Source organism: Amia ocellicauda, chromosome 13 (genome assembly GCF_036373705.1).
Source record: "Amia ocellicauda isolate fAmiCal2 chromosome 13, fAmiCal2.hap1, whole genome shotgun sequence".
NCBI lineage: Eukaryota > Metazoa > Chordata > Actinopteri > Amiiformes > Amiidae > Amia > Amia ocellicauda.
Genome location: NC_089862.1, coordinates 36,891,593 through 36,919,072, shown reverse-complemented (window position 1 = coordinate 36,919,072; position 27,480 = coordinate 36,891,593). Strand labels below are relative to the sequence as shown.

Sequence of the window (27,480 nt, the reverse complement as noted above, 5' to 3'; positions counted from 1 at the left end):
TGCCGGAGCAGCCGCACTCATGCTGGCCTGGGGGTCAGGTCACCCGCATCGACCCGGACGCGGCAGCGCCTCGTTTGACAGCACGGCGTGTTTATCTGACTGAAGCGCTGATGCACGCAGGCGGTGTGAGCAGCTGGAGAGAGAGAGGGATGAGAGGGATGAGAGGAGGAGAGGAGGAGGGAGGGACAGAGAGAGAGAGAGAGAGAGAGAGAGAGGGGGGCGGGAAACAATCCTGCGCCACTTCCGCTTTGGGCTCCGTGTACCGATGACACCGGCGCGGCGGCCGAACAGCAACATTTCGCTTTCGCCGCCTTTTTTCATTTACGACCTTTTTCCACGCACTTGTGCGCGAAAAGCGGCCGCCGCGACCCGGAGCCGGACCCGCCCGCCGCTGAGCCGCGACCGCACGTCTGCGCGGAGGCGCTCGGATGAGGTAAGTGGTTCCGGTCGCCATCTTGTCGCCGCGGCTGTGGACGGAGAGGCGCAGTAGCGTGGTCGCCTCGGAGGCTGAGCTCGGCGTTTGCGATCAGCATGTCTAAGAGGCACCGGCTGGACCTGGGAGACGACTATGCGTCCACCAAGAAGCGCTCCTCCTCCGACGGGTGAGTGGCGCGGCGGCGGCGGGGTTCGAGCGCTTTGTTTGGGCGGCGAGGGGGCTGTGCGGAGCGGCGCGGTGCTGGGGGACGGACACCCGGCCGCTGCGGTACCGCCGCCCGACCCGACCCGACCCGACCCGACCCGACCCGAGCCCGCCGCTGTGCGGTGCTGTCACGAACGCCTTGCTGCCGCCCGGCTGTGCGGGTCGGAGGCGCCGCTGTTTTGCGGCTGTTTCGCACGTGTGTGTCGCATGCGGCCTGCGCTGCCGGCGGGGGGAGACCGGCTTGTGACCCCGGGGGGAAGAGCCCACGCCTGGGCCTGCGCCGTCTCCCTCAGCGCCGGGCAGTGAGAAACCCCGCCGTGCGGTGGCGCTTGTCTGGGGGCAGCATGGCGGCGGCGAGGCTTGAGAGCAGGGGGCCGGTCCTGCGAGTTACGGCGCCCCACGGCCGCCGTGCGACCCGAGCCGGGCAGTGTCTCTCGGGGGCTTCCCTCTGTGTGCCGCCGTGCCCCGGTCTCCCGCACAGCCCCGCTTCAGTAGCTGCTGTTTTGGCTCCAGACGCCTCCCACGCTGACGGGCCGCTGCGGACACGCACGTCCCTGGACTGGTGTGTTGAAATGGGCCGCAGATTGACAGCCGACCCCGCAGTGCACGGCCGGGTATATTGAATATGGGTGCTAAACGGAGCAGAAGTGATTGAGTGTAAACTGATCTGCTCAGGGTTCATCAGTAATTATTCACTCTCCTCGTTAGCGCAGTATATAATGAACTTGGAGCATGTTTGTACCAGCAGGAGACTGATATGCTTGAATTATACAGTGGGGGAAAAAATGTTTGAATTGGATGCATTTCTTCACCCCCCCCCTTCACTGGCGCTGGTGCCTTCAGTGAACTAACTGCTCTGTGCCTCTATCTGTGGGTGCATCTCTCCTCTTCCTCCCTTACCCTCCTCCTCCTCCCTCTGTGGCTTCAGTCAGCTCCGCCTCTCACCACCATTCTCCGTTGCAGGAAAGACAGAGAGCGGGACAGGGAGCGTGACGAGCGGCCGAAGGACAGGGAGCGGGACCGCGACCGGGACAGGGACCGCGAGCGTGACCGGGACCGGGAGAAGGACGTCAAGGTGCCCGGTGGCATCTCACTCAACCCCATGATGGCGGGGACGGGCATCCCCACGCTGAAGCAGTCCGCCATCCACCAGCAGATCAACCCCTTCACCAACCTGCCGCACACGCCGCGCTTCTACGAGATCCTGAAGAAGCGGCTGCAGCTGCCCGTGTGGGAGTACAAGGAGCGCTTCAACGACATCCTCACCAGGAACCAGAGCTTCGTGCTGGTGGGGGAGACCGGCTCCGGGAAGACCACGCAGGTGAGGCACGCGGGTGACTTTGCCAGGTCTCGGCACTCGCCAGATTATTTCTCTTCATCTTTTGGCTTTCATGTCCTCTTATTCGAGGTCGAGTCGCCTGTTGACTCCAGGTCTTAATCGCTGGCTGATTGAAAGATGCCTGGAGCTCCACTCCTGCTCTGAGCTTCCCTGATGTCGTGTCTGCCGTTGTGGTGAGCACGCTGGCGTTGACCCCACTCTGGTGGACGGCCAGGCCAGTTGGCAGTTTTAATGGCAGGGGCTGCACAGCTGCGGTTGGTCTCTTCAGGTTTCGATTGGATAACTGCACCAGTTTAACCAGTGTATCAGTTTCCAGGTGATGATGCTGATTCAGAGAGCGCTGTGAACCCATCTGGACCCAGTTTATAGCGCCCTGAGCCCTATCCTTCTTAATTGTTCCCCCCCCCAACTTATTTTAAATCGCAACCGTGCATGTAATCTGTAAGTGTGCTTTAATCTTCTGACCCATTCCCTGTGTCTCATATGGACAATGCTAAAGGTTGCAGTACCGTCCCTCACAACGTTCACCGTGAAATCTGTCTCGACACTGAACTCGACGCATTGGGCAAGTTGTGGGAATTGTTTGCCTTGATGTTTTAGGTGAAGGAAATGGGGGGCGTGCCGTTCAGGACGCTCGAAGGACCCCTTTTTTCCATCACTGCTGATCAAAACGTATGAACTAGTAAGAGTTCCTTTGCTGACTGATCTGTTTAAACTCCCCAAGATTAATTAAGCAGTTTTTAAAAGCACAATCCCTTTACCTGAAATACCAGCTCAATTAGGCAGAGACAAATCTGTAAGATGTGGAATAGCGACAGGATTTATGTTTGATAAATGAGGCTTTGCATTCCGAGTTTAAATGGTTAATTTATACCTATTAGTGTTTTTTTATTTTTTGGCATTAAGATCCAAAGTCACGAAGAATCCAAAAATATAAATATTCTGTATTATCCTCGGCCGTCCTTAGTGCTGATTTTAAATCTACAGTGTTTATATCTCCCCTCCCTGACTCTCTTGGTGCCTTCAGTGCTGTAAAACTGACATCACTTAATGAAATCTCACTTTGCTTAAGGTTATGAATTGAAGGACGAAGTAACCACCCCCCTGCCTCTTCCTCCGAGTGTTTCTCTTCCCGACTTGGGCCCTTTCAGAACCGCGAGGCTCCACCGCCTTTGACACGTGACCTTGTCGCCACAGACCGGCGCGGTGCTGATGAGAATCGGCCACAAGAACGCGCTTCACATCCGAGGCGTTTAGCTCTGAATTGGCTTAATTTAAACCGGGCTAAGGAGGGCGCCTCGGGAAGTTTACATATTAGTGAGGAAAAGCTCTAGGGCAGCTTAAGCTTGTTTAAAACCCTTTTTATTAGCTTTTGAGATCTAGCACTGTATCAGAGAGACGCATTCCACACAAACTGAGGAAAAGAGACGCACTGTGACAAAAGCAGAAAAGGGATTATGATTTTTTATTTATTTCTCCCCCAGCCGGAGTGCAGTGTGAATACAAATCACTCGCATGCATCTAAAAATAGTTACTGGATTGAGTGGCTTATGTTTCTTCCCAAAAGGAGAAAAATGTGCTCATTCTCCGCCAGACCAGGATTTATGAGCGCCGTAAATTGGGCAATATTTTAGAGCAGATACTATACAAATAAAACGGAAAACCAAAGAAAGTCTGGCTGCTGGGAATGAGAGGGGAAACAGGTTAATGAAGTGAGGAGTGGGAATTACTATTCCGCTTCGGAGCCGGCGCCTCGGACGCCTCTGCCGCACGGCGCTCCAGTGGGTTTTGAGGGGAGGAGGAACCCGGGGCCTGTTTTATATGCTGCGGTGCGGACGCTCATTTTCCCTGTCGGAGACAAATGTGTTTTTCTTGGCCTTCTGAAAAAACAATCAAATAATGGAGCTGTAGCCACTTCAGTGAATCAGCTGCTCTCGTGGATGTATTGCTGTTTGAGCCGGCCCTCCTTAATCCTCTGTGAGGCACGCTGAGACCCGGCCCCTTGTCCTCAGGTCTCTAAATCTTTTAAAACTCCTCTTTTTACCAGGGCTTTTTAGACTGTTGACTTCTGTTTTATTAAATCTTTGTGGAGGTGTTTTACTGCTGTTTTGCTGCATTTATTTTCTGTCCAGTGCTTTGTGATTTCTGAAAGGTGCTATAAAATCAGTTAACCTTCTCATTGAAGAATGTTCATCCGTGCTTAACACCTGCACTTTGCTTTGCCTCAGTCGCAATACGGGTTCGGGTCAGGTTCGGTTTTGCTGCCCAAATAAAACCAATTGGGCCAGAGCTGTGTGATTATTGAAAACACTGTCAAAAACTGCAGATATTGTGTGTAGATTTGAAGAAAGTCAGCTGTGTTCCCAGTTTTGCATTTGTTTCCTCTCCCCATGGGAGGTTCGTACTGTTCCTGCAGTAGCATTTTGCAATATAATTCAGTTTTTGAAGCGGTCAAAAATCCGATCACCACTGAGCGAGACTCGGACACCGACAGGGTGTGAGCAGCACGGAGACTGAGGATTACAGCAGACCGCTGCCTCACAGTCAAACATAGTGAAATAAACGAAAACCACGAGGCACAGAGCAGAGAGAGACCGCGCCATTTTAGAGACAATCAATCGGATTGCCTCCCCTGCAGGCAGAAAGTTCAGGAGAGGCTTTGCTTAGTGGTAAACCATATATTCATCCTTTTTAAATGTCTCCTGACTCCTGTCCTGAGTGCTCCTAGTACCCGTGGCCCCGGGTCCCTATAGTACTGCTCATCTCTCAGGCGTCCCCTGGCTTGACTTGCCCCACACCTGGGTTTTGAATCCCTGAATCAAATGCCCTTGGCTGTGTTGCCAACTTGAGGTCTTCAGCTCCTCCAGTCCACTGCGGTGCTCGACTCATTCAGCGTGGATTTCAGTCTGGTGGTTCTCCGTATTGTTGTTTCCAGAGCACTATAATATCAGCTTGAGTGTGAGACAGTGGAATTTAAGACATCCTCACTTTTCAGTTCAGAGATCACAAATTACTGGAACAAACCCCATCATGTCAAACGCATGAGACTTCAGCAGCCAGTGGGGGAAATAAACCCTTTCTGTACTGACCACTAGAGGGTGTCGGTGAAGCTCTGAAATTTATTTGTATCTCAATATGTTAATATCACAAAACAGGAGCACTTTTAGGCTGATGAAAGGAGATTCTCCGAGGCTGTGTGATCAAAAGCAGCTATTTTTTCCTGCACCATCGTCTCGCATTGCTTTCAGTGACCGTTTTTATCAGCACAATGATTTGACACTTCAGCTTCTCTGATGATCGAGATTAGATTTGCATCATATATTCAGGTCAATATAATTAGTGTGTCACGGTGCTCTGGTCAGAACTGGACACAATTGTCCAAGTGAGGTCAGACTGGGTCGCTGCGGACTTCGAGCATCTCTCCCCCTCCTTTGTGTTTACGCTGTCATACGAGAAGCTCCGGTTACCGACGATGGGAATGTTTCCTAGCAGATCAAGCTTAGTGCCCAGAGCAGAGTGTTGCTATTCCTGTTTGAGTGAAAATATTGTTGCATATTAAGAACATGTGTCCAATCGAGAGGAGGCCATTCGCCCCATCGTGCTCGTTTGGTGTCCATTAATAACTAAGTGATCAAGGATCCTATCCAGTCTGTTTCTGAATGTTCCCAAATTGTCTCTTCAGCCACATCGCTGGGGAGTTTGTTCAGATTGTGACGCCTCTGTGTGAAGAAGTGTCTCCTGTTTTTATCCTTTTGTTTATTTATCCTTCTCTTTGTAACATGGAAACCATTGTGAATTTGAATGTCTGACTGTTTACAGTCCCATGATGCTCTGTTCCTTCTGTTTGAAGGATTGGGCTCCAAGCAAAACCAAAGCCCCTGCAGATTTATTCTCCGGTCGTGTGTTTTTAAGCAGAACATTTATTCAGCTTACCACATTTAGTCTTGCCGTGAAGCGTCAGTATTGTCCCAAGACTGTAACTCATTGGTCATCAGACTGTCCCCTGTGTCAGACCCCGTGAAATGTCTGACTCGGTTACGTCCAATTAACCGATTAATAGCTATTTATTTTTTCCTGGTGTCTAATGAAGCCCTTTGCCTTGGCAGATCCCGCAGTGGTGTGTGGACATGGTGCGTGCCCTCCCGGGGCCCAAGCGCGGCGTGGCCTGCACCCAGCCCAGGAGGGTGGCAGCCATGAGTGTGGCGCAGAGGGTGGCGGACGAGATGGACGTGATGCTGGGCCAGGAAGTGGGCTACTCCATCCGATTCGAAGACTGCAGCAGCGCAAAGACCATCCTCAAGTACGTGCCGTCCTCTTCTGCTCTCGTGTGGAGGAGAGAGACTTGTTTAGGTGATCGAGGTGATCGGTTGAGGTTTTTTTTTTTTTAAGCGCTCGATTCACCGTGTCCGCTCCCCCGCCCCCAGGTACATGACCGACGGTATGCTGCTCCGGGAAGCCATGAACGACCCCCTCCTGGAGCGCTACGGTGTCATCATCCTGGACGAGGCCCACGAGCGCACCCTCGCCACCGACATCCTGATGGGCGTCCTGAAGGAAGTTGTCAGGCAGAGATGCGATTTGAAGGTATCCGTCGCCGCTTCCTGACTTCGGGGTTCGAGGGTCGTCTGGCTCTTAAAATAGCAGCGTCTGTTCACAGCTTTATTGTTGATATATTTGGTGTGTTGCTGGCGATCGGGCGATAAACCTGCCTGGCCTGACAGCTGCTGCCCACCGAGGGAAGACAGAGCGAGGCGTTTAATGCACAAACGCTCAGCGGGTCGCTTTGCAACACCAGGCAAACGGCTCCCCGGTCAGCCGGTTTCAGGCCATCAATCTGAGGGGATGAGGAGCGCGCGGCTTTTATAGATACGATGTGCCGGACCGCTCCCATAAAGCAGCTGGGTAATGGCTGCTCGTTGCTGTGGGCTTATTAAAGGTTACACATGTGCTCAGAGACTGTTAAATGAGCTCTGGGTTATTCTGCATTATCTGCTCTCTGTTCCTTCGAAATGTGGCTTTTAATTTGCCTCTGATTGAGGGCAATTATAGCCTGGATGAGAGTGTGGGCCCCCCTGCTTGTGTGTCTAGGCTTAGTAGCAATGTGTTTTGGATACAGAATGTTTTTTTGGTTGTCCTTCAGTCTCTGTCTCTCCGTCTCTGTGTGCGTGCATGTCTGTCTCTGCGTGTCTCTGTGTGCTTGCGTGTCTTGTCTACCTCTGTGTGCGTGTGCATGTCTGTCTCTGTGTATGTGTGTCTGTCTGTCTATTTATGCATTTGTTTTCCTCGCAGGTTATTGTCATGAGCGCCACATTGGACGCCGGGAAGTTTCAGATTTACTTTGACAACTGTCCTCTGCTCACCATCCCGGGCCGCACCCACCCCGTGGAGATCTTCTACACGCCCGAGCCCGAGAGGGACTACCTGGAGGCAGCCATCCGCACCGTCATTCAGATCCACATGTGCGAGGAGGAGGAGGGCGACGTGCTGCTCTTCCTCACCGGCCAGGAGGTACGTCGGTCCCTGCTGGCCTCGATCGGTTTTTGTTGTTGTTTGTTGTTGCTCAGACAGGACAATAACAGGCAGCGATTGGAGTTCAATAGCACAGGAGTGACGCGTCGATGAGTAACTGTGATGAGATTTTGCTTTTGTCCCGACGAAGCCTTTTAAGCAGGGATTACAACACAGAAGCACTGAATTACATATCATTTATTGACCTGATCTGAAGTGGGTTGAGAGTGTGATGCAGGACAGGGTGGCACCGATCGGTTTTCGGGTGCTGTTGCCCCCCCAGTGTAAACTCTAAATTTTGCCCGGACTTTGCAGGAAACTAATATCACCGGCGACCCCCTGAAGCCGCCGAGCATTTTATCTGCGTGAGATAACGGCTTATTTATGCTGAAATTGCAGGAAGTTTTGCGCTACTATTTTTGGCAGTTGTGTGTTGTACAAACCTTTGTTTTAAAAATAATCAAAAGATAAGCGTTACAATGTGCCCGAGGCCGTTGTGCTTGAAATGTGGAGATACGCAGCAATCTCTGTAATTAACAGCACGGAGATCAACACGTATGAGATTAATTTAAATGGAATGATTTTTCTGCTGATTTCCCCCCCCCCCCCCACACACACCCTTTTCTTACTAGAGTATTATTTCTACAGGGTTGGATTAAAAGGCAGTGTTTTTAATATGCACAGCATGACGGAGCAGCAGGTTGTTAAAGTGGCTGCTGAATGTGTCGAGTTGCTTCCATAGAACAGTCCTTCCCTGCAGTCAGAGCCAGGCCTGGATCTGGTCACGTGACCCTCTTACCAAGGGGCTGTACTTTTCAGAGTGGACTGATGATGGTGCTGCAGGCCCGGCTGAGAGCTCGGATAAGCTGGATGGGGGGATAGAATTACACATCCATAGAGCTGTTGCTTTAAGGTGCGAGCTCTTCACTAGCCCGAGTACAGATTGGGTTTTCCTCGGGGCGTGTGGATGCATTAGTGCTGGGCCCCGGGTTTATGAGCCTGGGGTGTCTTTCAGGCTGGAGTTGAGGAGAGCTGGGTGAAATGACAGTGGCGTTTACTTCTTCCTGAGTTTGAGCTTTGCTGAGATTTGGAGAGAGAGACCAGGGTAAGGGTGCTTTTGGCTCCAGGGTGTGTGCCGGCTAATGGCAGCTGACCTTAGACGCCCAGTGAAGTGTCGAAGTGCGACTTTTCGCGGATGTAGGCAGCGAGGAAGACATCAGTTGACCTTGCTAGAGGCAGCGGTTTGCTGTGCTGTCGACCAGGGTGCGGGAGGATCAGTAAGACTCATGTGATCGGGGTGGCAGAGAGAGAACTGCAGGCTTCTGTCGATGGGAGGGGAGGCTTAATTGGGGCCACAGTGATGCTTTGTAAGGGCTGCGTTTGAGTATAGGTTAGCTTTTTTTTTTTATTATTTTTTTTGTCCCTCCCCCTCAAAATGCGTCAGACTCTTTGAGCAGCAGATTTATCCTGTAAGTGCAGCAGGCTGATTGGCTCACAGGCAGATTGCTGCAGGCTTGTTTTCAATGCTCTTGGACAAATGTGTGAGTGTGGATTGCCCCGATTGCGAATTTTAATTTGCATTGTCCCCCCATGTGCCCATCCTCTCTCTCCCTCTCTCTCTATATGCGTAGAGATGATATACATTATTTTACCAATGCAACTGGCAAAGTTGCTTTCACAGCCCAGGGCCTGTTCCAAATCAAAACCTCAAAAGCGTTTATTATTGATGCGGTGATTGATTTAGCATGAATGTGTTAACTCTATTGTAACTTGGTCTGCATGCCTGAAAAACAACCATCCTACCCTGCCTTGGCTGAGTCCACCCGAGAGCTGCCAGCATGTTTCGAATTGGGGTCCGGGATGTGTCCGTGTCAGTTGTCATATGATTTGCACTGGGATAGATCCAGGTCTGTGGCTTTTATAGCCTGTCGGTGCTGGAATACTGTCAAGCCTGTAGTGGTTTAAAGTGGCGCTCTGGAGATTGTTGTCCTGAATTCCTTGTGCCAAAGACTTCAGTGTCAGACCGAGGGGCTTCATCACCCTTCTGTTCATGGTGGTCTGCTGGGTTTTAATCTGATGCTGTGTGTGTAATAGGTGAGCTACATGATTTAGATCAGTATTTATTTTAAAAGATGTTAACCGTTGACATTAGCCATGCGAATCCTCTTTCAGGAAATCGATGAAGCCTGTAAACGGATAAAACGAGAAATCGACGACCTGGGCCCCGAAGTCGGAGACATCAAGATCATCCCGCTGTACTCCACCCTCCCACCCCAGCAGCAGCAGAGGATCTTTGAGCCCCCCCCTCCCAAGAAGACGAGTGGCGCGATCGGACGCAAGGTACGTACGGCTCTCGGTTCCCTTTCGGCTCGGTGGCTTTAGAGAGGGAAGGAGGGAGGGATGAGAGAGAACGTGCTTCCTCTGGTTTTGGTGCAGGGCTGACTCACAACATATGCTGCTCCTGTCGGCTGATCTGAACAGCCTCCCGGATCGAGAGCTGGGTATTAGTCACTGCCAGCCCGAGGACCCCAGCGCCGCAGTCTCTCCTCCGCAGGCGCCGCTATTGACGTGCGCTTCTCGCCTTCGCTAATGCGAGAAGTGACGGCGAACCACGACTGACGTACTGAAGCAAGAAACGAGCGTCGAGTCCGGAGTTGGTTCTGGGAGAATCGCCAGATTTGTTTGAAACTTAATTTTTCTCCCCTCCTCTTCTCCTGCCTTTTGATATATCGCAGGGTTTATAAAACTTAATTTTCTTTGTAATCAAAGCCGAAATCTTAATTGAACCGGCTCTGTAGACGAGGACTCGCGTCAGCCGGCGTCTGACAGATTCAGCTTTAAATCGGCTGCTGCTCTGGTTGGTTTCCGGAAGGGTGTGTGTGTTGTCTTTGTGTGGTGAAGCTGCGATCCCAGGGGACGCGTCGTCCTGTGATGCACTGTGCCCAATTTTAAAGGGTCTTTCATCTGGACTTTCTCACCCCTGACGGCTGTGTTGGGACCCTGTGAAATCAGTTTTATTTAAAATTCTGACTTATTTTTTCCTGAGTTCCATTATTTCCGTTTTCAATACGTTGATGGCAACAATGAAACTAGAAATGCATGAAAATAAGACAAGAAAAACAGTTTCTAAACTGTTTTAATCAAAGAGAAACCCCATATTGTAAATATAGAGGTGATCAGGGATAATGGGGGTAATTAAAGGCAGAGTAAATGATGGCACTTTGAATTTTTCTGAACTTTGAAGAGCACCTGCAGAATGCTCTACAGTCGGGTTATTTTGTCAATCTGTAGCATAAATCCCAATGATGCATAATTGTGCCGTTTTCCCTCTGTCAGCGATTCCCTCTTACCTGCCCGCAGTGTCTTGTATTGAAGCTCCTCTCCGTGTCCACAGAGCTAATGGTTTCAAGGAACGCATGTCCTGGGAACACATGGAACTATTTTTAAAACTCTCAGCCACAATGTTTTTCTTTTTCATTTTAAAATGCTCCTGTTTACCTCAATATATGGTTTGTGTATATTCTCTGCCAAACTGAAAATGGTTAACTTTTGTGGCAGATGGATTTTGAGGAATCTTGGTATCGCACAGCTGGTGTGTGTCGTCGGATAGAGGACTGGGAAACCCTGCACTGGGCCAGTAACACAAACCCGTCCCAGCGACATGCTCACTTTAACACAACTGTAATGAATCCTGTACCACACAACCATCGATTCCCCTCCTCGGACAGAGCTGGCATCCCTCCCCCTCTCCTCTCCTCCCTTTCATTAATTTTCATCATTTTGAACTGCTTTGTATATTTACAAAGGCTCAGGACTTTGAACAGCTTGATTACCTTAAGCTGCGGACAAGCGTTTTAAAAGTTCAAACATTATCTCTGTTTGCTCTTTGTGCTAAAAGGATTGTTGACATGAAAGCCTGCTATGGATACAGTGAGTTTAATAACACACAAGCACCAGATACAGCCTTGAGATCTTGATGGGTTTCCATTTCAAATTAGCACAGCGTCTTTTTTTTCTATCCTCTTTCCTTTCTTCCTGAGGTGACTGATAGACTTTATTATATACTTGCCTGAGATGGCAGCCCGGTGTCTTTTCTTTTTTTAACACCTCCAACTGACTCCCGGGGTGTCTGAGCAGAACAGATGTCTTTCGATTATCAGTTTTTCAGAGCTTGGTTATCAGCCGTGGCTTTGAAATGGCCTGGAATTACCTTGTGGAAATGTCAGGCTCTCGGGGTTAAGAATATATAATGCCGGGATGCAGATAAGGGTTGAGGAGAGGTGAGAAACCTGCTTGTGAATAGTCTGTTAGATCCTTTTACTGAAGCACAATACTTTGACTTGATGCCCCCCGTGGTGACTTTTGTCTCTGCTATGAATGTGGGGAAAGTGTCTGGATGCAGAGGGTTGTGGGTTCAATCCCAGGTGGGGGCACTGCTGTTTACCTAGATTACTACGCCCAGCTGTATAAATGGGTTAAATGTTAAATGGGACAGTGGACCCCATTCTTCCATTGTGATGGTTCTGGTGATGATTATTGGGTGTGATGGATTCAGTTGACCCCTTTATCCCGGGCAGCCTTCCTGGGTTTTTTACTGGATCATTCTGGGTAAACGGCCTTTATTCAGGGTGCTGCAGCAGGTTTCTCTGCTGGGGTTTGTGCCCACAATACATCAGTTTCACATCCCTACCTCGGTTCAACTGTTTTGTTGTGAAAAGAGTTGGTTTTAAAAGCTCTTTTTGTGGGTTTCTTCCACCTGTTCCTTCAGATGAGGAGGGTGCGGGGGGTGTTGTGTTAAGCAGCAGCCAGTCTCGCTCCTTCACTCGCAGCTCTGGCTTTAACCTTTTCCTGTGAATGATTACCTATTCGGTTTTCTCCGTCGCAGCCTGTCTGCGTGTGGATCAGTGGCCCTGAAAGGTGTAATTTCTCCACACCTGCGGGTCGTTTGATGTGGTTAAGCACGGCTAATTTCTCCCTCGCTTCGCCGGGCAATTCCTATTGGTTTAATTCCGATAAAGAATAGGATGCTATTTTTAAAGATCCCCGACGCTCCGGTGGCTTTTGTGTACTCGCACCTCCTGGTGATGGATGTGAGCGTCGCATTAATAAGTGTCACTTTCAGGTTCCGCCGTGTTTCATGATCCGTCCTCAAAGTGCCGAGAGTGATTTGACGAGGAGCCGTATGTGAACTTCCCCGACACTTTAAAGTGTGCAGATTTGAGCCGTCCATAAATGTACCATAGCACCATAATTAACTTACGAAGGGTTTATATAAGACAACAATGCAGTTAATAACGTACACTAAAACCATTAGCCAAGGTGTTTTAAATCATGTCATCTGGGGTTTGAAGTATTAATGCCTGTAGGTGCATCGTGGCCCTAAATTTCGCTCCACCGGCCCGGTGCTGTGAACATGGCAGCGGGGGGTTCCATTAGTATTCCCAGCACAGGAGGTTCTCTGGGCCGTGTGGACAACGTGTTCAGCTCTCGGCCCCACGCAGGGGGAGAGCACGGTGCTGAATGCCGTGTGGGGGCGGGCCTGGGATCGCACGCACCCTGGCAGGCTGCAGATCCCCTTAGCTGTGTTGTCTTAGCTGTTCAGATTTACCATTTATAGCAACACGCTAGTCTCGCTCTGGGTCTTTGCATTTCTGCTGACAAATCTATAAGCCAAAATGGATTCCCCTCTGAGTAGGATTGGAGCTACAGCCCGTTCTGCCAGAAACGTCGACTGATTTTCATCCCTTGTTTATTTCTGTTCATTTCCCTTTTCTTGATCGTTATTTATTTCTGAGCAGGCACCTTCAGCCAGGGCGACTTATAGCTGATGAATGTTTCTAGATGGATATATTTTAAGCATGACTTCCTAAACTTTAATGCTTATTTAATTGAAAATCAGTGTGTGAAAGTGTCTGTAAAGTAGCATCTGAAGGCAAAAGAAATGTGGAAAATGGGAATAAGATACTGTAATAATCGAAGGAGGCTGGGAGAGGGGTCCACACTGTCCTGAGTAGAAACTGAGGGTGATGGTGGCTTTCTTAATCTTAAGTAAAGAATTGGAAAAGTGGCTCCAGCAGTCATTTTCTCTCCCTCCCAGCATCACATGCTCAAACACTGACTCTCACACTAGAATTGTATATAAATATATAAACATTGGAGAAAGTATTTCAGCAGCACCACCTGCTCCCTGTAGAGTCACGGCTCCCACGGTCTTCCTGGCTGTCGGGCAGTAAGACCCCAGTTCTGCAGGGGTGGGTCAGCGCTGCTAATAGCAGCATCCCGATGCCTGCGGACCCCCGATGTGTTCCTGGAATTCTGCTTTCCTAGTGTTCCCAGTACCATACTGGCAAAGCACTGTGTGTGTCCGTGTCGGTAGATAATCGCCTGCTCCTCATTCGCATGCAGTGCGTACTTGCAATACCTCAATTCCCCCCCCAGCCTCAGTCGCAGTGTACTGGATGAGTAATGCATGCACATGCAATTAAAATCGAACGTTTACATCCAGGCGTCAATATTTGCAGCTCTGTAACGCAGATGAGCAACTCCACAGGGTGCAGCAGCGCAGGGTTGGCCTACTTTCATATTGGGAGAGAGCAGTCATTCATATAGTGTTTTTGGATATGTTTTACATTGCATCGTCTGTCTAATAAAATTTAAATTAATTGATGGGAGGATTTTTGTGATGGGCTTAATATAACCCATAGTAAGAGTAAGCCAGCGGCATCGTCGCTACAGTTGCTCCAGTGTTGACCTGCACAGTGCGTTTCTCAGTTCCCAGTTGCGACGGTCCTCCCAGTGCATTTATCTCCTGTCTTTGATGAGCACAGACGGCAGAACTGAAGCAACACGGCCGAGTGACGGGAAGGATAAAGGGTCTGAGAGTCGGCACGTTTCCCACTCCCGCAGTGCTGGCGTGTCTGATGGGGTTCCTCTGATGCTGCTCTGTGACGCTGCAGTTTGGAAATGACAATCGGAGGAGTATTATTCCCTCCAGCCGCTGTCCTGGAGGCTGGGAAGGCCATGTTGAGATTCTTGCTGGTCCTCAGACAGAGGAGGTTGTGCAGGGATGGTATTTACATTGGTGACAGTGTGTTTTAGGGGACGGCAAAGTGTGATGTGTCCAGGTGTCAGTCACTCTCGGCATCTGAGTGTGTGCGCGTGCCTACAGCCTAAATGTGCATCTGTATTGCTCTGCGCCTCTCCGGCTTCTCCTCTCGCATCCTATTTCGGAATTAAACCAACAGGGAATTGCTCGGTAATGCCAGGAAGAAATTAACCGTGTGTGTGTGCTCAGATATTAAAGCCGATCATTTGAAGAGGTCGCCTGGATGCCAGCACCCTGACCCGAGTGTGTCGCTCTCTGCAAATGAATTTATGAAGCGAAACGCGATGGCTCTGAAGGTCAGGCCCGGCCTTGTGCAGCCCAACACTGCCAAGCCTAGCGAAAAGACACTGCAGGCTTCCGTTATCGTTTGTGTGGCCGACCGTCTGACCGCCTCTTTGTTTTTGTTTTTATTTGTAATTGAAATGTTCCAGTCTCTGGTGGAGTCCGATGCGGGTTCATCTCCGCCAAGAGGGTCAAAACCAGTCCGTTTGTACACCGGTTATCCACAAGTACACATTCACCACAGCCCCCGGCACCAGACAAGCTGGGACTGTGGAGGAAATGAGATGTAAAAGACAAGCTGTTCGCAGCATTTTAATAAACTAAACGCAAGTAAAAATACCAGCTCAGATGTAATAGTTGTGACAGTTGGCGAGTTAACTGTGCGCCATTGCAGTCCCTGCGTACTCGGAGCGGAGAAAACCCTTCACTTCCGATTTCACTCCCTCGGTCGCGGGAGGAACAGTGAGACTGATGCGCGGCTCAAAGACCCCAGGCCGGTTTATTGACGCACCGCTGGAGGAGTAGCATGACATCCTGCCGGCTGCCCGGTCTACATACGAAGTGAGGAGTTGGCTCTCCGTGACCTCCAGTTCATCCCGTAGGTGTTCGGTCTCTCCGCTTTATCACAGGGGGCTGCATCTGTGGTTCACTGCGGTCTAAGGCGAAAAAAAAAAAAAAAAAAAAAAAAAAAGAATTTAACATCTGACCTCCGCTGTTCTCCTGTAAGCGCTGACAGGCCTGCTCCGTTGCTTTTGTTCATATTGCATGCGTGTGCGTGTCTGTGTCTATACATGAGTGGAAGGTTGAATTCTCTTAATCGGTTGGAGGCACATTCTTCCATGGCGAGCAGTGGCCGGTTTGTGTTTTTCCCCTGTGCTAATGGAGAGCGAGTCCAGCCCAGCTCCTCACAGCTCCCTCCCAGAGTGAGACTCTAATGTTCGGGGTTTGAAGCTCTGGGGCTGTTTTTGTGATGTGGCTGTATCCAGCGCCCGCCCGCCCGCCTCCCATGCAGCAGCAGCACATTTCACTTCTCCCATTTGTTTAAACGCAGACGGAAGAACCCATAGGGCTGATGTGACTCATTTGATTTCTGTGCAAAGATTCAGCTGTCATTCCTCATAGAGAGGCTTGCTGCGGGGGATAATTGTAATGGAAAAAGATCAGGGAGTGAGATGCTCGGTTGTTCTGGGCCGCTTATGCCTTTGAAATCTGAAAGCGGTTTTATTTTTGTTGTGCGTTTTCCCTGGGAGCCCGATCAGATCTCCGGGGGAGAGCCGAAAAAATGGGTGGCGTCCCCTTTGCAGTGCGATCGGTGGAGCTGAAGTTCTAGTGTCCAATTGAAATGGGTGTCATTGCTGGGCCTTAAACCCTCCTCACAAACCATGTGTTCTGCATCTCCAAGCCTTCAGACTTTCACTAACCTAAAAACCATGATAAAAAGATGCATTTATGAATGTAGGACGTTTCAGTATTCATGCACGCGGTTTCCTTCCCGCGCAAAGTGTGATCAGATCCTTTTTGAATCCGCCTGTAGTGTCTGTAACAACAGGTTTCGGGTTAATTTTTTGCACCAGAGGTTTTAGGTAATTGCAATTATCCATAAAATTAAATTTTGCTGACTGGCTCCTTGGAAAAGTAAGACTGCAATATTATTACAGTTGTCACTGTGAATGATTTTAATTTAGCTGGTCTACTTACACTTTCACATGATGTGAGCTCAATGGGGGAAATTAATCATTACTGTTCATTCTTCCCCCTCAGATGTGACACCCGAACTGTTTACTTAGTAAGGTTTCAGTTTTCTCTGGAATTATCCTTTATTCTTCAAATATTTACAGAAGTAATATACACGCATTGATCCCATGACTCCATTATGGGCAATAATGAACAGGAAAGCACCGTGTAATAAACTAGATTATAGATGTGAGTTTTATATTCAGTGACGTTTGTGTGTGTGGGGGGGTGTGGATCTGTTTTTCTAGTCGATAGCATCAAAGTAACAGTAAATTGGTGTTGGTGCTCTGGCACGGTGTAGCGCTGGTGTTGCAAATCTCAATGTTGTAAATCAAAATGGCTGCAAGGGTGCACTGGGCTCCGTAGAGCTGCCATATTGGGTTCTTGTCAGTGACAGTAGTGTAGTTGATTCATTACCATGCAACTGTGGACTGTTTTACATAGATGCCTCTGTATTTAAGCGTCTTCGTTACATGTTTCGTTCCAACAGGTAAATTCTATAGATCTTATTTATGTTGCCGTTCTGTGATTGTGGGACATTTCTTCTGCCTGGAGACTGCTCTCACCCTGCTCTCACCCTGCAGGTGGTGGTTTCCACGAACATCGCTGAAACATCCCTGACAATCGACGGGGTCGTGTTTGTGATTGATCCTGGGTTCGCAAAGCAAAAGGTAGGACCTCTTCTTTTACGAACGATACCTTTTTTTACACTACTGCACCTCTCGGGTTCGAGAGTGAAAAGTGAATGCAGTGGAAACTCGAGCTGTTTCTTGTCCCCGGCTGCAGGTGTACAACCCCAGGATCCGGGTGGAGTCTCTACTGGTGACGGCCATCAGCAAGGCTTCCGCCCAGCAGAGAGCAGGCCGCGCCGGGAGGACCCGCCCGGGGAAGTGCTTCCGCCTGTACACGGAGAAAGCGTACAAGACAGAGATGCAGGTAAACGCTGATCACGTCTCTTGTAGTCGTTCAGCTGCGGCCAAATCCTTTCCTCTGTGGTTTTGTAGGGAGAGTCGTGATGATAGACGAGCTTTTCTTCTCCCAGTTGGCCAGCCCTTCAGTAGTGGGTCCAAGCAGTGGGGGTGGAGTTGAGGCATCCTGTCAGCTGTTACTGGGAAAGAGTTGTCAGTGTAGCAGCATAATTGTCTCCTCAAAACACTCGGACCTTCGCTAATGTAATGTCTTTCTTCCTTGGTGCCAGGACAACACGTACCCTGAGATCTTAAGGTCTAACCTGGGCTCGGTTGTATTGCAACTAAAGAAGCTCGGCATCGATGACTTGGTGCATTTTGACTTCATGGACCCACCAGGTAAGATGAGCTTTTGTTTTTACTCATTATTTAAATGAAAACGGATAACTGACAGAAGTAGAGCTCAATAGATTTGTTTGTTTTACGAACTTACGTTGGTCGGGGAAAAGCCAAACCTGCCGAAGCTCCTCCTGTTGACGTCAGTTTCAATTCAGTAAAATCCAGCCGCATTACATTCCATGTCTTTTTTTGTTGTTGTTGTAAATTGTGCATAATTCTGTCTTGGCAAACGTGTGAAGCACCTGGGTCTGGTTTGGCAAATGCAGCGTGTGAATCGAGCCTCTGCAAGAACGAACTAATGAACAGACGAGATAAGAGATTCGAAAACCGGTCTGTTAAATAATATAATCCACTGGATCGGTTTATGTTGCAGGGACTGGAGACGCGGTCTTAATTCTCTTGTTTTACTGGGACATTTTCTAAAAGAGGCAATCAGACGCTGTACCAAAACGAACCAGACCAGCGGGTTTGAAATACAGAGACTGTCACCATGGCTAGATCCCGCAGAGAGCTTTGCAGCCGAGGAAATCCGCGGTTGTGGCATTGGGCTTATTCTTTTTCAGAACTACATAGAACTCGAGAACCGTGCGGGAAATTTGAATGGATCAAATGTTTTTTTAAATGTACAACCTACTGTTTAATTCAGTTTGTGCATTATGACAACCTACCAGTCTTGAGGTAAATGGTATTTACTTCTCCAGCCTCTAAATCGCTTTGCTTTAGGCACATTTTAAACTAGCGATAGATTGAGATGTGCAAATATAAAGTCTATGCTGTTCCTGGACACGTCACTGGCATCATAGTGTTCAGGCTAGTGTTTTATGAGGTGAAATACGATCCTCGCAGGCATTGTTGTGTATTTGAGATACGCTGATGAGTTTGATTGTGTGTCCAGCCCCAGAGACGCTCATGAGGGCCCTGGAGCTGCTGAACTACCTGGCCGCCCTGAACGACGACGGAGACCTGACCGAGCTGGGCTCCATGATGGCCGAGTTCCCCCTGGACCCCCAGCTGGCCAAGATGGTCATTGCCAGCTGCGAGTTCAACTGTTCCAATGAGATCCTGTCCATCACGGCCATGCTGTCAGGTAATGCCAGGGAAAGCGTTCGTCCAGGGAAATAAACGTATCTCAGCTTGTAGATGTAGGCTTGTTTTTTCGTCCGCCGGTTTACCTTTTTCTATTTTTATTTATTTCAAGGGTTGTTTTTAAGCAGCGTCCTTCTCATGGAACTAGTGAAGCTTTAATCAGCACTTTGTCTTGATCTTTTCCCCCCTCCGGAGAGAGTGATGTTTGGAGGAGAGGATTGGTAGTGTCAGATTAATATTTAGGGTGGGGTGGGAGGGGGGGGCATGTCTACACTAAATTAATGAGTTTATAGCCGGTGCGACTCCAGGTTGCCGCCGCTGTAGTATTGGCACTTGAGGCTGCCAACGCAGAATACTGTTCGCTGTGATAAAAAGACGCCTCTGAAAGAAAACAAAAACAGAGCGGACCAGCGGACTCTGTGCTGGGCGCATTAATAATTGGTACGCCGGCTTTTTTCTCTGCCGAGCCCGTTGCCGAGACGGCAGTGTGTGCGCGGCGCCGGCAGAGCTGAGGAGCGCAGAGGGTCCGTCTGGAAACGAAACGCAAACGCAGAAAACTCAAAACTCAAACGGCAGCCTTTGTAGAGATTGGACTTCTGCACGAATGTCAATTATTGTGGGTTTTGAATGTAGTGCTTCCATTTTCAGTATTGCTTCCTCTCTATTGACTGAAAAAGCAACAGAACCGGTCAGGCCCAGAGCCGCTGGGCAGGGCAGAACCTCTCCTTCCATTTCACGAGTCGTGCCGGATGCGCCTCTGCATCGACGGCTCTGTCTGTCTCGATCTCACCCAGCTGCTCATCCATGCATTTGTTCTTTCACATGAGGATACATCGACTCTCTCTCAAACTCCTTTCAAGCATTTCCTTTCAAATGCTCTTCCTTCTCATCATAAACGTTGTCCTGTACGAATTTCTGTGTTTTTTTCCTGAGAGTTTTCTGTTCTCTTCCGTCCGTCCGTCTGCTCTTTATTTTCCTCCTCTCGACTCCTGTCAGCCGCCTCACTGTTTTGAAATGGAAGTGTAAATTGCCCCTCGTCTACACGCAGCGCCGGCAGCAGTCGAGTAACTCTTGCCGTCCTGTAGTCTTGTCAACGCTCTTGTCTTGCAGATGTGGTTAGGTGTTGAACCCCCCCAAGGTAGTAGGCAGTCCATCATGCAGTCGGAGACCCATGAGACCCCCTTCCCTGCCCAGCCCTAAGCTCTGTGATCTGATCTAGCCTAGGCCTTGTTCCCCTGTCTGTGAATGCGTGACTCATCCATATGGGCGTCTGTGTTGGGCCCATACCAACCTTGTTTAGTCCCACAGTGTTTCGTTCGCCCGACGGAGGCAAAGAAAGCTGCCGATGAGGCCAAGATGAGGTTTGCGCACATAGACGGGGATCATTTGACACTACTGAACGTCTACCACGCTTTCAAACAAAGTAAGTGATGCTTTTTCCTTCTGTGGAGTTTGTGTTGTGTGTCTAGTGTGTTTTGTGCTTCTAAATCTTGCCTAGGATACGGCCAACTGCCAAATGACTAAATATTTATTTATATTGATACACTGGCTTTAGTCTGAATCCACTAAGAGCTGTAGGATTAGATTACGGGGAGCCTGACCATAATAAGACGTATGATTTAGATAAATCTGTGTTTGCTGGTACCCTTTTATCTCTAGTCTTTTAGGACCTTTTTGCAGAGTTTGTGGGTTTAACCCTTTGCTTCCCATGGAGCGTTAGTGTTGCTCTGTAGGACCCAGTGTGCATGTCGTTCCCTTGTCCCTCAGGACAACATGAAGGTTACTTCCAATATCCTCCCAATGTAATATAATATAATTCGCTCCCCTCTCCCCAGCCCCCGTGCCGTGAGGGTTATCTTGCGAACGGCACAGGGGGGGGGGGGGTGGGAAACGGCGGCGGAGTTTACACACAGACCTGATGCTATTTTTAACCGCCTGGCTTTCGTGCGTGGCGTCTTCGGAGACCGCTAAGAGCTCTGCAGTATTGATCTGGAATGAAATAAACAGTTTCCCACGTGGCTCCCAGTATGAGTTCAGAACCGGTTTAGGACTTTAAGGAGCAGAGAGCGTGTTTTGATTTCGCCTGCTCTGCTTGGTCGGTTGGTTAGCTGGTCTTTTTGGGAAGCGAACCGTGGAGATTTTTTTTTTTTTTCAGTGGGTTTGAGAGCAAGTGTATCATCTAAAAAAAAAAACTGCAGCTCCAGATTTATCAGAAGCACACTAACAGGCACATATAGGGGCACAACTCTGAGGACCCCTGTAGCAAGCCCTTGATGTATGACTGGATGTCCTGGCCGTTGTTCTGTCACTTACCTATCCCTCTCTCTCTCTCCCTCATCCCTCGCAGACCACGAGTCAGTCCAGTGGTGCTATGACAATTTCATAAACTACCGGTCGCTGATGTCGGCCGACAACGTCCGCCAGCAGCTCTCGCGCATCATGGACCGGTTCAACCTGCCGCGGCGCAGCACAGAGTTCACGAGCCGGGACTACTATATCAACATCCGCCGGGCGCTGGTCACCGGCTTCTTCATGCAGGTCAGTGGCACGGAGCCTCAGCTGGGTTTTAACTCGTGTGCGCGGTTGTGGATAAACCACCCGGAGCTGCCGTTCCAGTCAGGGTCTGGCCTCTCTGACCCATCGCCGTGCAGCACAGAAATGGCCGTCGGGGTCTCTCCGTGCCGGCGCGTAGGAGACTGACTGAGCCGTGCGCTTTTCCAGCAGAAGGAAGCTGCGGCAAGATTAAGAGACTCTAAACACGGCGTCCAGGATGCCCCAGTTGTGTCCGCTTTAATTTAGCGTTTCAGGACCGTGAGAAGCTGTGGAAATACTCCAGATTTGACCAACGGTTTGTGCCCGTGAATAACAGCTCGTGAAACTCCCCGAATCTCGATGTTCTCCTTCAAGTGGGTGCCAGATGTGCTGGAAATCAATGCAGCGTTTAGTCTGAGTCCCACTGCATGTAATATTGATGTGAAAGGACTGCTGTGTTACTGCAGTTATTTGTTTAACTCGCTCCCTGCCCTGGGGGGCTATAGTCGCTCAAACTCTCGTTCTCCTCTGCCCTTGGCGACTTTTCACGTAATTCATGGTTAGTTTCTATCCAATCAAAAGCAGTTTGCATTCATACAAATAAAAAAGCACTGAAAAAGCGTGTATGATGGTTTTAAGGGATATAGAGCGATTTTACGAGTTACGAGAACAACGAGGTTGTAGTCCAGCGAGACGTAGCCATGGAGGCAAACTGCAGAGCCGAGAGACTTCTTAGTCTTTATCTGGGACAGCGATAGTGATGAGATGTTTGAGGGATTCACTGTTTACGAATAAAGACCTGGGAGCCGGGCTTGACTGATTCCTTTTGCTGGGAAAACAAGAAAACCCAGCAGACGGCCATTAGTCTCCTGGAAGCCCCTGGCAGTCTGCGGTCAGGCTTCTCCAGCGCCGCGGCCAGGCTGGCCTAACGAGCTCTGGTCCGGCACAGTAAAGACGCCTTTAGAGTCCGGCATAATCTTCCCCACCTGCCCAGGAGACACCCCCTCGATTGCTTAGTTCACTTTGTGTTTGGAGGAGGTCCGAGTCGAGAGAAGCAGCGGAGCTCGATAACGGGCCGGGCTTGGAGCAGGGAGTCGGCTGAAGCAGAAGCTGATGAGAAGCAGCGGGAGCTTGAGTGGGGCGTGTGGGTGCATGTGACACAGTCCCCGAAAAGAGTGTGTGGATGTGCGGGTAATGCAGGGCGGGGTGGCGCACCGTGACCCTGACCGGCCTGTCTTCTAGGTGGCGCACTTGGAGAGGACGGGGCATTACCTGACCGTGAAGGACAACCAGGTGGTGCAGCTGCATCCCTCCACGGTCCTGGACCACAAGCCGGAGTGGGTGCTGTACAACGAGTTCGTGCTCACCACCAAGAACTACATCCGCACATGCACTGATGTCAAACCAGAGTGGTGAGTCCCTCGCTGTCCACTGCGCCTGCTTTGTCCTTCTCTCTCTGTCCCTCCCTCTTGCCTGCCTGTTTGTCTCTCTCTCTTTCGATTGATATTCAGTCTGTGACTCTGCTTAAAGGAATAAATGATGAATGTGTTTTCTGCCCGTGTCTCTTGTCCCAGGTTGGTAAAAATAGCTCCCCAGTACTACGACATGAGCAACTTCCCTCAATGCGAAGCCAAGAGGCAGCTGGAACGCATCATCGCCAAACTCCAGACCAAGGAATACTCCCAGTACTGAGCCCGGCTCGGCCCGACAGGGAAGCCACCTCGGCGCTCGCCGGTGGGGACATTTCAGTCGTGCACCATATCTCAGATTCACAGCCTGCGTTTGAAAGATTTTTAATGTTTTCTTTACAGTTCAGATTATTTTTATAACTTTTCTTTCTCCCTTTTTTTTGTGTTTTTTTTGTTTTTGTTTTTGTTCGTACAAATTGCATAGTGGGACAAACAAACGATAAAAAAAAGAACAGAACCTGTCATCGTTGGCATCGATTGCGATTCGGTTGTTTTAAAGGTGAACTCGAACTTCCCCGATGAGGTTTTTTTTTTCAACAGGAATACGATTACTGACCATGTTGTGCATGAGCATTCATGTTGATGTTGACATTCCTTTTAGACATTGTGAACTCTTCGGAGAAATGTACTTAAGTAGACGGTCCTTGTTTCTTCGGTAAAGGAGCTTTGACTTCAATAAAATCGATTAATACCAGCCTGCAGTTTCCGCTGTGGTCTGTACCCGTGCGCCGGCTCTTGGATGGGAGGGTGAGGGACGGGGATGGGAGGGAAAGTGCGCCTGCAGTCTGACCGGAGAAAGGTCTTCTGGCGTAGCGGTGGTACTGTGATTGAATCCCACTGCTGACACCACTGCGCCACAATTACTGTATTGAATGATCCATCTGGTTTCAAATGCTTCATCTGTCCACCTAAATAAGAACATAAGACAGTGTCCAATCGAGAGGAGCCCATTCGCCCCGTCGTGCTCGTTTGGTGTCCATTAATAACTGAGTGATCAAGGATCCTATCCAGTCTGTTTCTGAATGTTCCCAAATTGTCTCTTCAGCCACATCGCTGGGGAGTTTGTTCAGATTGTGACGCCTCTCTGTGTGAAGAAGTGTCTCCTGTTTTCTGTCTTGAATGCCTTGAAGCCCAATTTCCATTTGTGTCCCCGGGTGCGTGTGTCCCTGCTGATCTGGAAAAGCTCCTCTGCTTTGATGTGGTCGATGCCTTTCATGATTTTGAAGACTTGGATCAAGTCCCCACGTAGTCTCCTCTGTTCCAGGGTGACCAGGTTCAATAGACTCGCAGTATTGAATAGGTCTGATGTATAATCAAGGTGGGAAGGTGTATGTTGTGGTTATTCAAGAGTGAAAGTTGGATTAAAGATTTTAAAGCAGTGTAATAAAAACTGCCGATTGTGTGTTTATGGAGGCGGCTGGGGATTTGTCTCTTGTTGCGTTTGGCCGATTCCTCCCTCCTGCCTGGTCTGCTGCGATACGGCGTCCCGGAGGAGAGGCGCCGCGGCCGAGAGCCTCCATTAGCCTCGACCTGGAAACATCGCAACGCCTCTAATCAATTACAGCCGGGGTATTTTTAACGGACATAAACTGGAAGGAATCTGAGAGGTAATCCGAGAGCCGCTGTTAATTATAAATGTTTGGGGAAGGCGATCGATGGAAGCCGTTTCGCCGGGCGGTGCGGCAGATCCGTGTGCCGAGCGGACGGATGTTCCGGCTGGCTGACGAGCGTCTGGCAGCGCGTTAAGAGGCAGCGCGGAGGTCCGAGGGGAGACGAGGCTTTGGACTCTGCTGGGTGCGTTTTGGCTGCGGACGCTCACCGGTGCCAATGAAGTTTCCAGTTCCGGCCCCCGGCAGGCTGTTTGTGTCGGGACGGAAGGATGAGTAGGACACTCTTCACGGGTTCAGTGTCCCAACACCACAGCTTTGTAATAAAGAAAATTTAAGCGGAATTTCGATGAATAGTGAACAGGAAAGCTGTCGGGCCTGCTGGTATTTAGGGGAGGATTTAGGAACATGGCCGATGTCCAGAAAGAGCACCATGTGCAGGCAAACCTACCCAAACAAAATGGCTCTGATCTCCCCCATGTGCTGTATCTAGAAATCCAGAAGCCCACAGTGACCGGTGATCACTGCCTTCCCAGGCATAGACTCTGCCAGACGTGTCTTACAGCTGCGAAGAGGGCATTACCGACTGAGGCTCTTCTCTTGTGGTTTTACACACACACACGCGCGCACACGCACACGCACACACACGTGTCCAGTTTTTATTGAAATGTAAGCAGTTCAAGTCCAGTGAATAACCTGAAATGGTTCAAAGGTAAGTGGTAAACTGACAGAGGTTAAAAAAAAGTTGAGGTTACCAAAAACTGAGAAATACTGTCCATTTCAGGGCCGGGGGGGTAAACGCGCAGTCTGCTCCCGGGCGGGGGGGGGGCTCATTCAGACGGTTACAGATCACTCGGCTTCCATCAGATTTCTTCGCAAATAGGCGTGTTTTGTTCAGAACAACCTAACGATTAATTCAGTGTATATTATTTGATGTTCTATCAAACACAGAGCAGTTCAGATCCAATGATGTAAAATCGTTGTGTAATAGTACACTGGTGACATGTTGAGCTCTCTGTGGGTGTGTGCTGCTTCTACCAAAACATGGATGACATTGTTTTGATCGGTAGACTGTCTGGTTCCGGAATATCATAATTGCCAATATTTTCTGAGATTTTGTATCCTACTCAGACCAAGTATCCCCCCACCCCCCCATTTCAGGTGAGGGAAACCAAATGCTTCACATCGAGTCACAGCAGTGAAGAGCGCACGTGCGATTAGAGAGAAGCACATGGATTTGAGGCCCTTTTAAGGGTCCAGAGGGGTTTGTCAGCTTCAGGGGTTACATTTTGTTAAAACTATTCCATGATTTGATTTCCAATTGTTTATTTGTTCTCTGCGTTCATTTCAGAGTACATTTCAATAAAAACTGGAAAAATTGAGGTGTTCCGAAACTGGTGACCGGTAGTGTACATCTGAAGTAAAAACCCTGGAAAAAAGCTTCCCGTTTCAGCCGTTACTCGTGTCTGAGACGCGCTGCCCGCTCTGTGCTGAAGACTGACTCCAGGGTAGCGTAGCGGCCGTTGTGTTCGCCAGCCGAGGGACTTACCTCCATTAGCATCCTAATCCATTAGTTATGGACGGAGACGGAGTGGGTTTCTCCCGCGGCGCTGGAGAACGAGCGAGCGCCTGGCACACCTGGGCCCGGAGAGCGGGGCGAACGCTTCAAACGGGCCGGTAAGTGAGCACCTGTCCTCTGATCAGGATATCAAAGGCGTGCGGAGGCGGAGGGAAGGGAGCAGCCGTCAGAGCTGCCTTTGTAGAGCTGCGCTGTGTCGGGGCTGAGGGTAACGCATCCTGCACTTCTCTCTGTGCTGGCGTCGAGACCTGTGTCTTATCCTGTGCTACAAACTTAATAATGAGAACATGGAGACGTGTGGCAAAAACACCTTAAATGGTTTAGAGGACAATAGTGCAGTCTTTGGCCAATATGGTCTGTGTCTGTACTATACCATATTTATACCATGGTACATCACACTAAACTTCATACCACCTTTTAATCATGCTAGACTACACTGTGCCTTCCTGTATTTTACCACCATGCTACCGTGTTGAAGGGGACAGGAGGGTGTCGCCTGGTCCGGTCTTTCTCCCCCCTTCCTCGACGCTGCTTCCCTGAGCCTTTGAACCTCCTCTCCACTCCATTGCTCTGGACATGGATCTGAGAACTCCACTACCCCTCCTGCCCTGTCCTGTCGCTTTACTCCATCCTATGCTCGTCTTTCTGGGCAATGATTGGACTTCTTCTCTCTCTCCATCTCCTCTCTATCCACTAAGAGTGATGAGATCCATGCAGTTGAACTCGTGGTTCTCTCCCACCCCCTGGTCCACTCATGGATGAACCGGACTTGTCTTCTCTCCACCTCTATTGCCCTCCTGGGAATCTTCAGCATCCTGCTCTCCAAACCTCTGCCACTCGGCTGGCTTCTCCCCCTCCTTCACTTTCAATTTCTCCATCAGGCCCTGCTCACAGGGCAGGCCTCCAGCTGGACCTCATCTTCTCCAGACGCTGCCCCCCCGTCTGCTCTCTCTGTGACTCCTCTGGACATCTCAGACCACCACTTCATCTCCCTCTCCACCCCACCCACTCCTACCATCTCTTTCCAACACAATCTCTGCTCTCTCCCCCCCTCCGCTCTTCTCTGCTCTCGCACTCTTGCTCTCACTCTGCTACTTCCACCTTCTTCTCCTCCTTGGATCCTCTCTGCCCGTCCCAATCCACTCTGCTCTGCTGAAGAGTTGGAAGAGGTAGAAAATCCCAGCTGCCCTCGACCTCCACTGCTCTCTTCTGTCTGCTTTCTCATCTTCACTCAATAACCCCCACAAACTCCTCTCTCTCTCTCGCGCTCTTTGCCCCTCGCTCCTCCTCTC

General features: G+C 49.8%; 1 protein-coding gene across 2 annotated transcripts; it reads left to right on the top strand.

Moving 5' to 3' along the window:
- Positions 1 to 243: 243 nt before the first annotated feature.
- dhx15 (DEAH (Asp-Glu-Ala-His) box helicase 15) lies at positions 244 to 23,696 on the top strand. Of its 2 annotated transcripts, none has more exons than XM_066720779.1 (14): positions 244 to 433; positions 1,604 to 1,961; positions 6,086 to 6,279; positions 6,404 to 6,563; positions 7,269 to 7,487; positions 9,660 to 9,827; positions 17,193 to 17,279; positions 17,395 to 17,544; positions 17,807 to 17,915; positions 18,811 to 19,002; positions 20,302 to 20,424; positions 21,349 to 21,539; positions 22,776 to 22,945; positions 23,108 to 23,696. In XM_066720779.1, exons 1-14 carry the CDS (start codon positions 429 to 431, stop codon positions 23,223 to 23,225), a joined length of 2,244 nt encoding a protein of 747 aa, XP_066576876.1. In that variant the 5' UTR covers positions 244 to 428; the 3' UTR covers positions 23,226 to 23,696. The 2 variants fall into 2 exon arrangements, with proteins under 2 accessions (XP_066576876.1, XP_066576875.1); XM_066720778.1 differs by lacking the exon at positions 244 to 433 and adding an exon at positions 444 to 602.
- The last annotated feature ends 3,784 nt before the right edge of the window (positions 23,697 to 27,480 follow it).

Bases quoted from the DNA above. Each gene is read 5' to 3' on its own strand.
- dhx15 (XM_066720778.1), top strand. From the start codon at position 532: ATGTCTAAGAGGCACCGGCTGGACCTGGGAGACGACTATGCGTCCACC. The intron at 603-1,603 runs GTGAGTGGCGCG...TCTCCGTTGCAG, and splicing joins AAGCGCTCCTCCTCCGACGG to GAAAGACAGAGAGCGGGACA. The intron at 9,828-17,192 runs GTACGTACGGCT...CTCACCCTGCAG, and splicing joins GTGGCGCGATCGGACGCAAG to GTGGTGGTTTCCACGAACAT.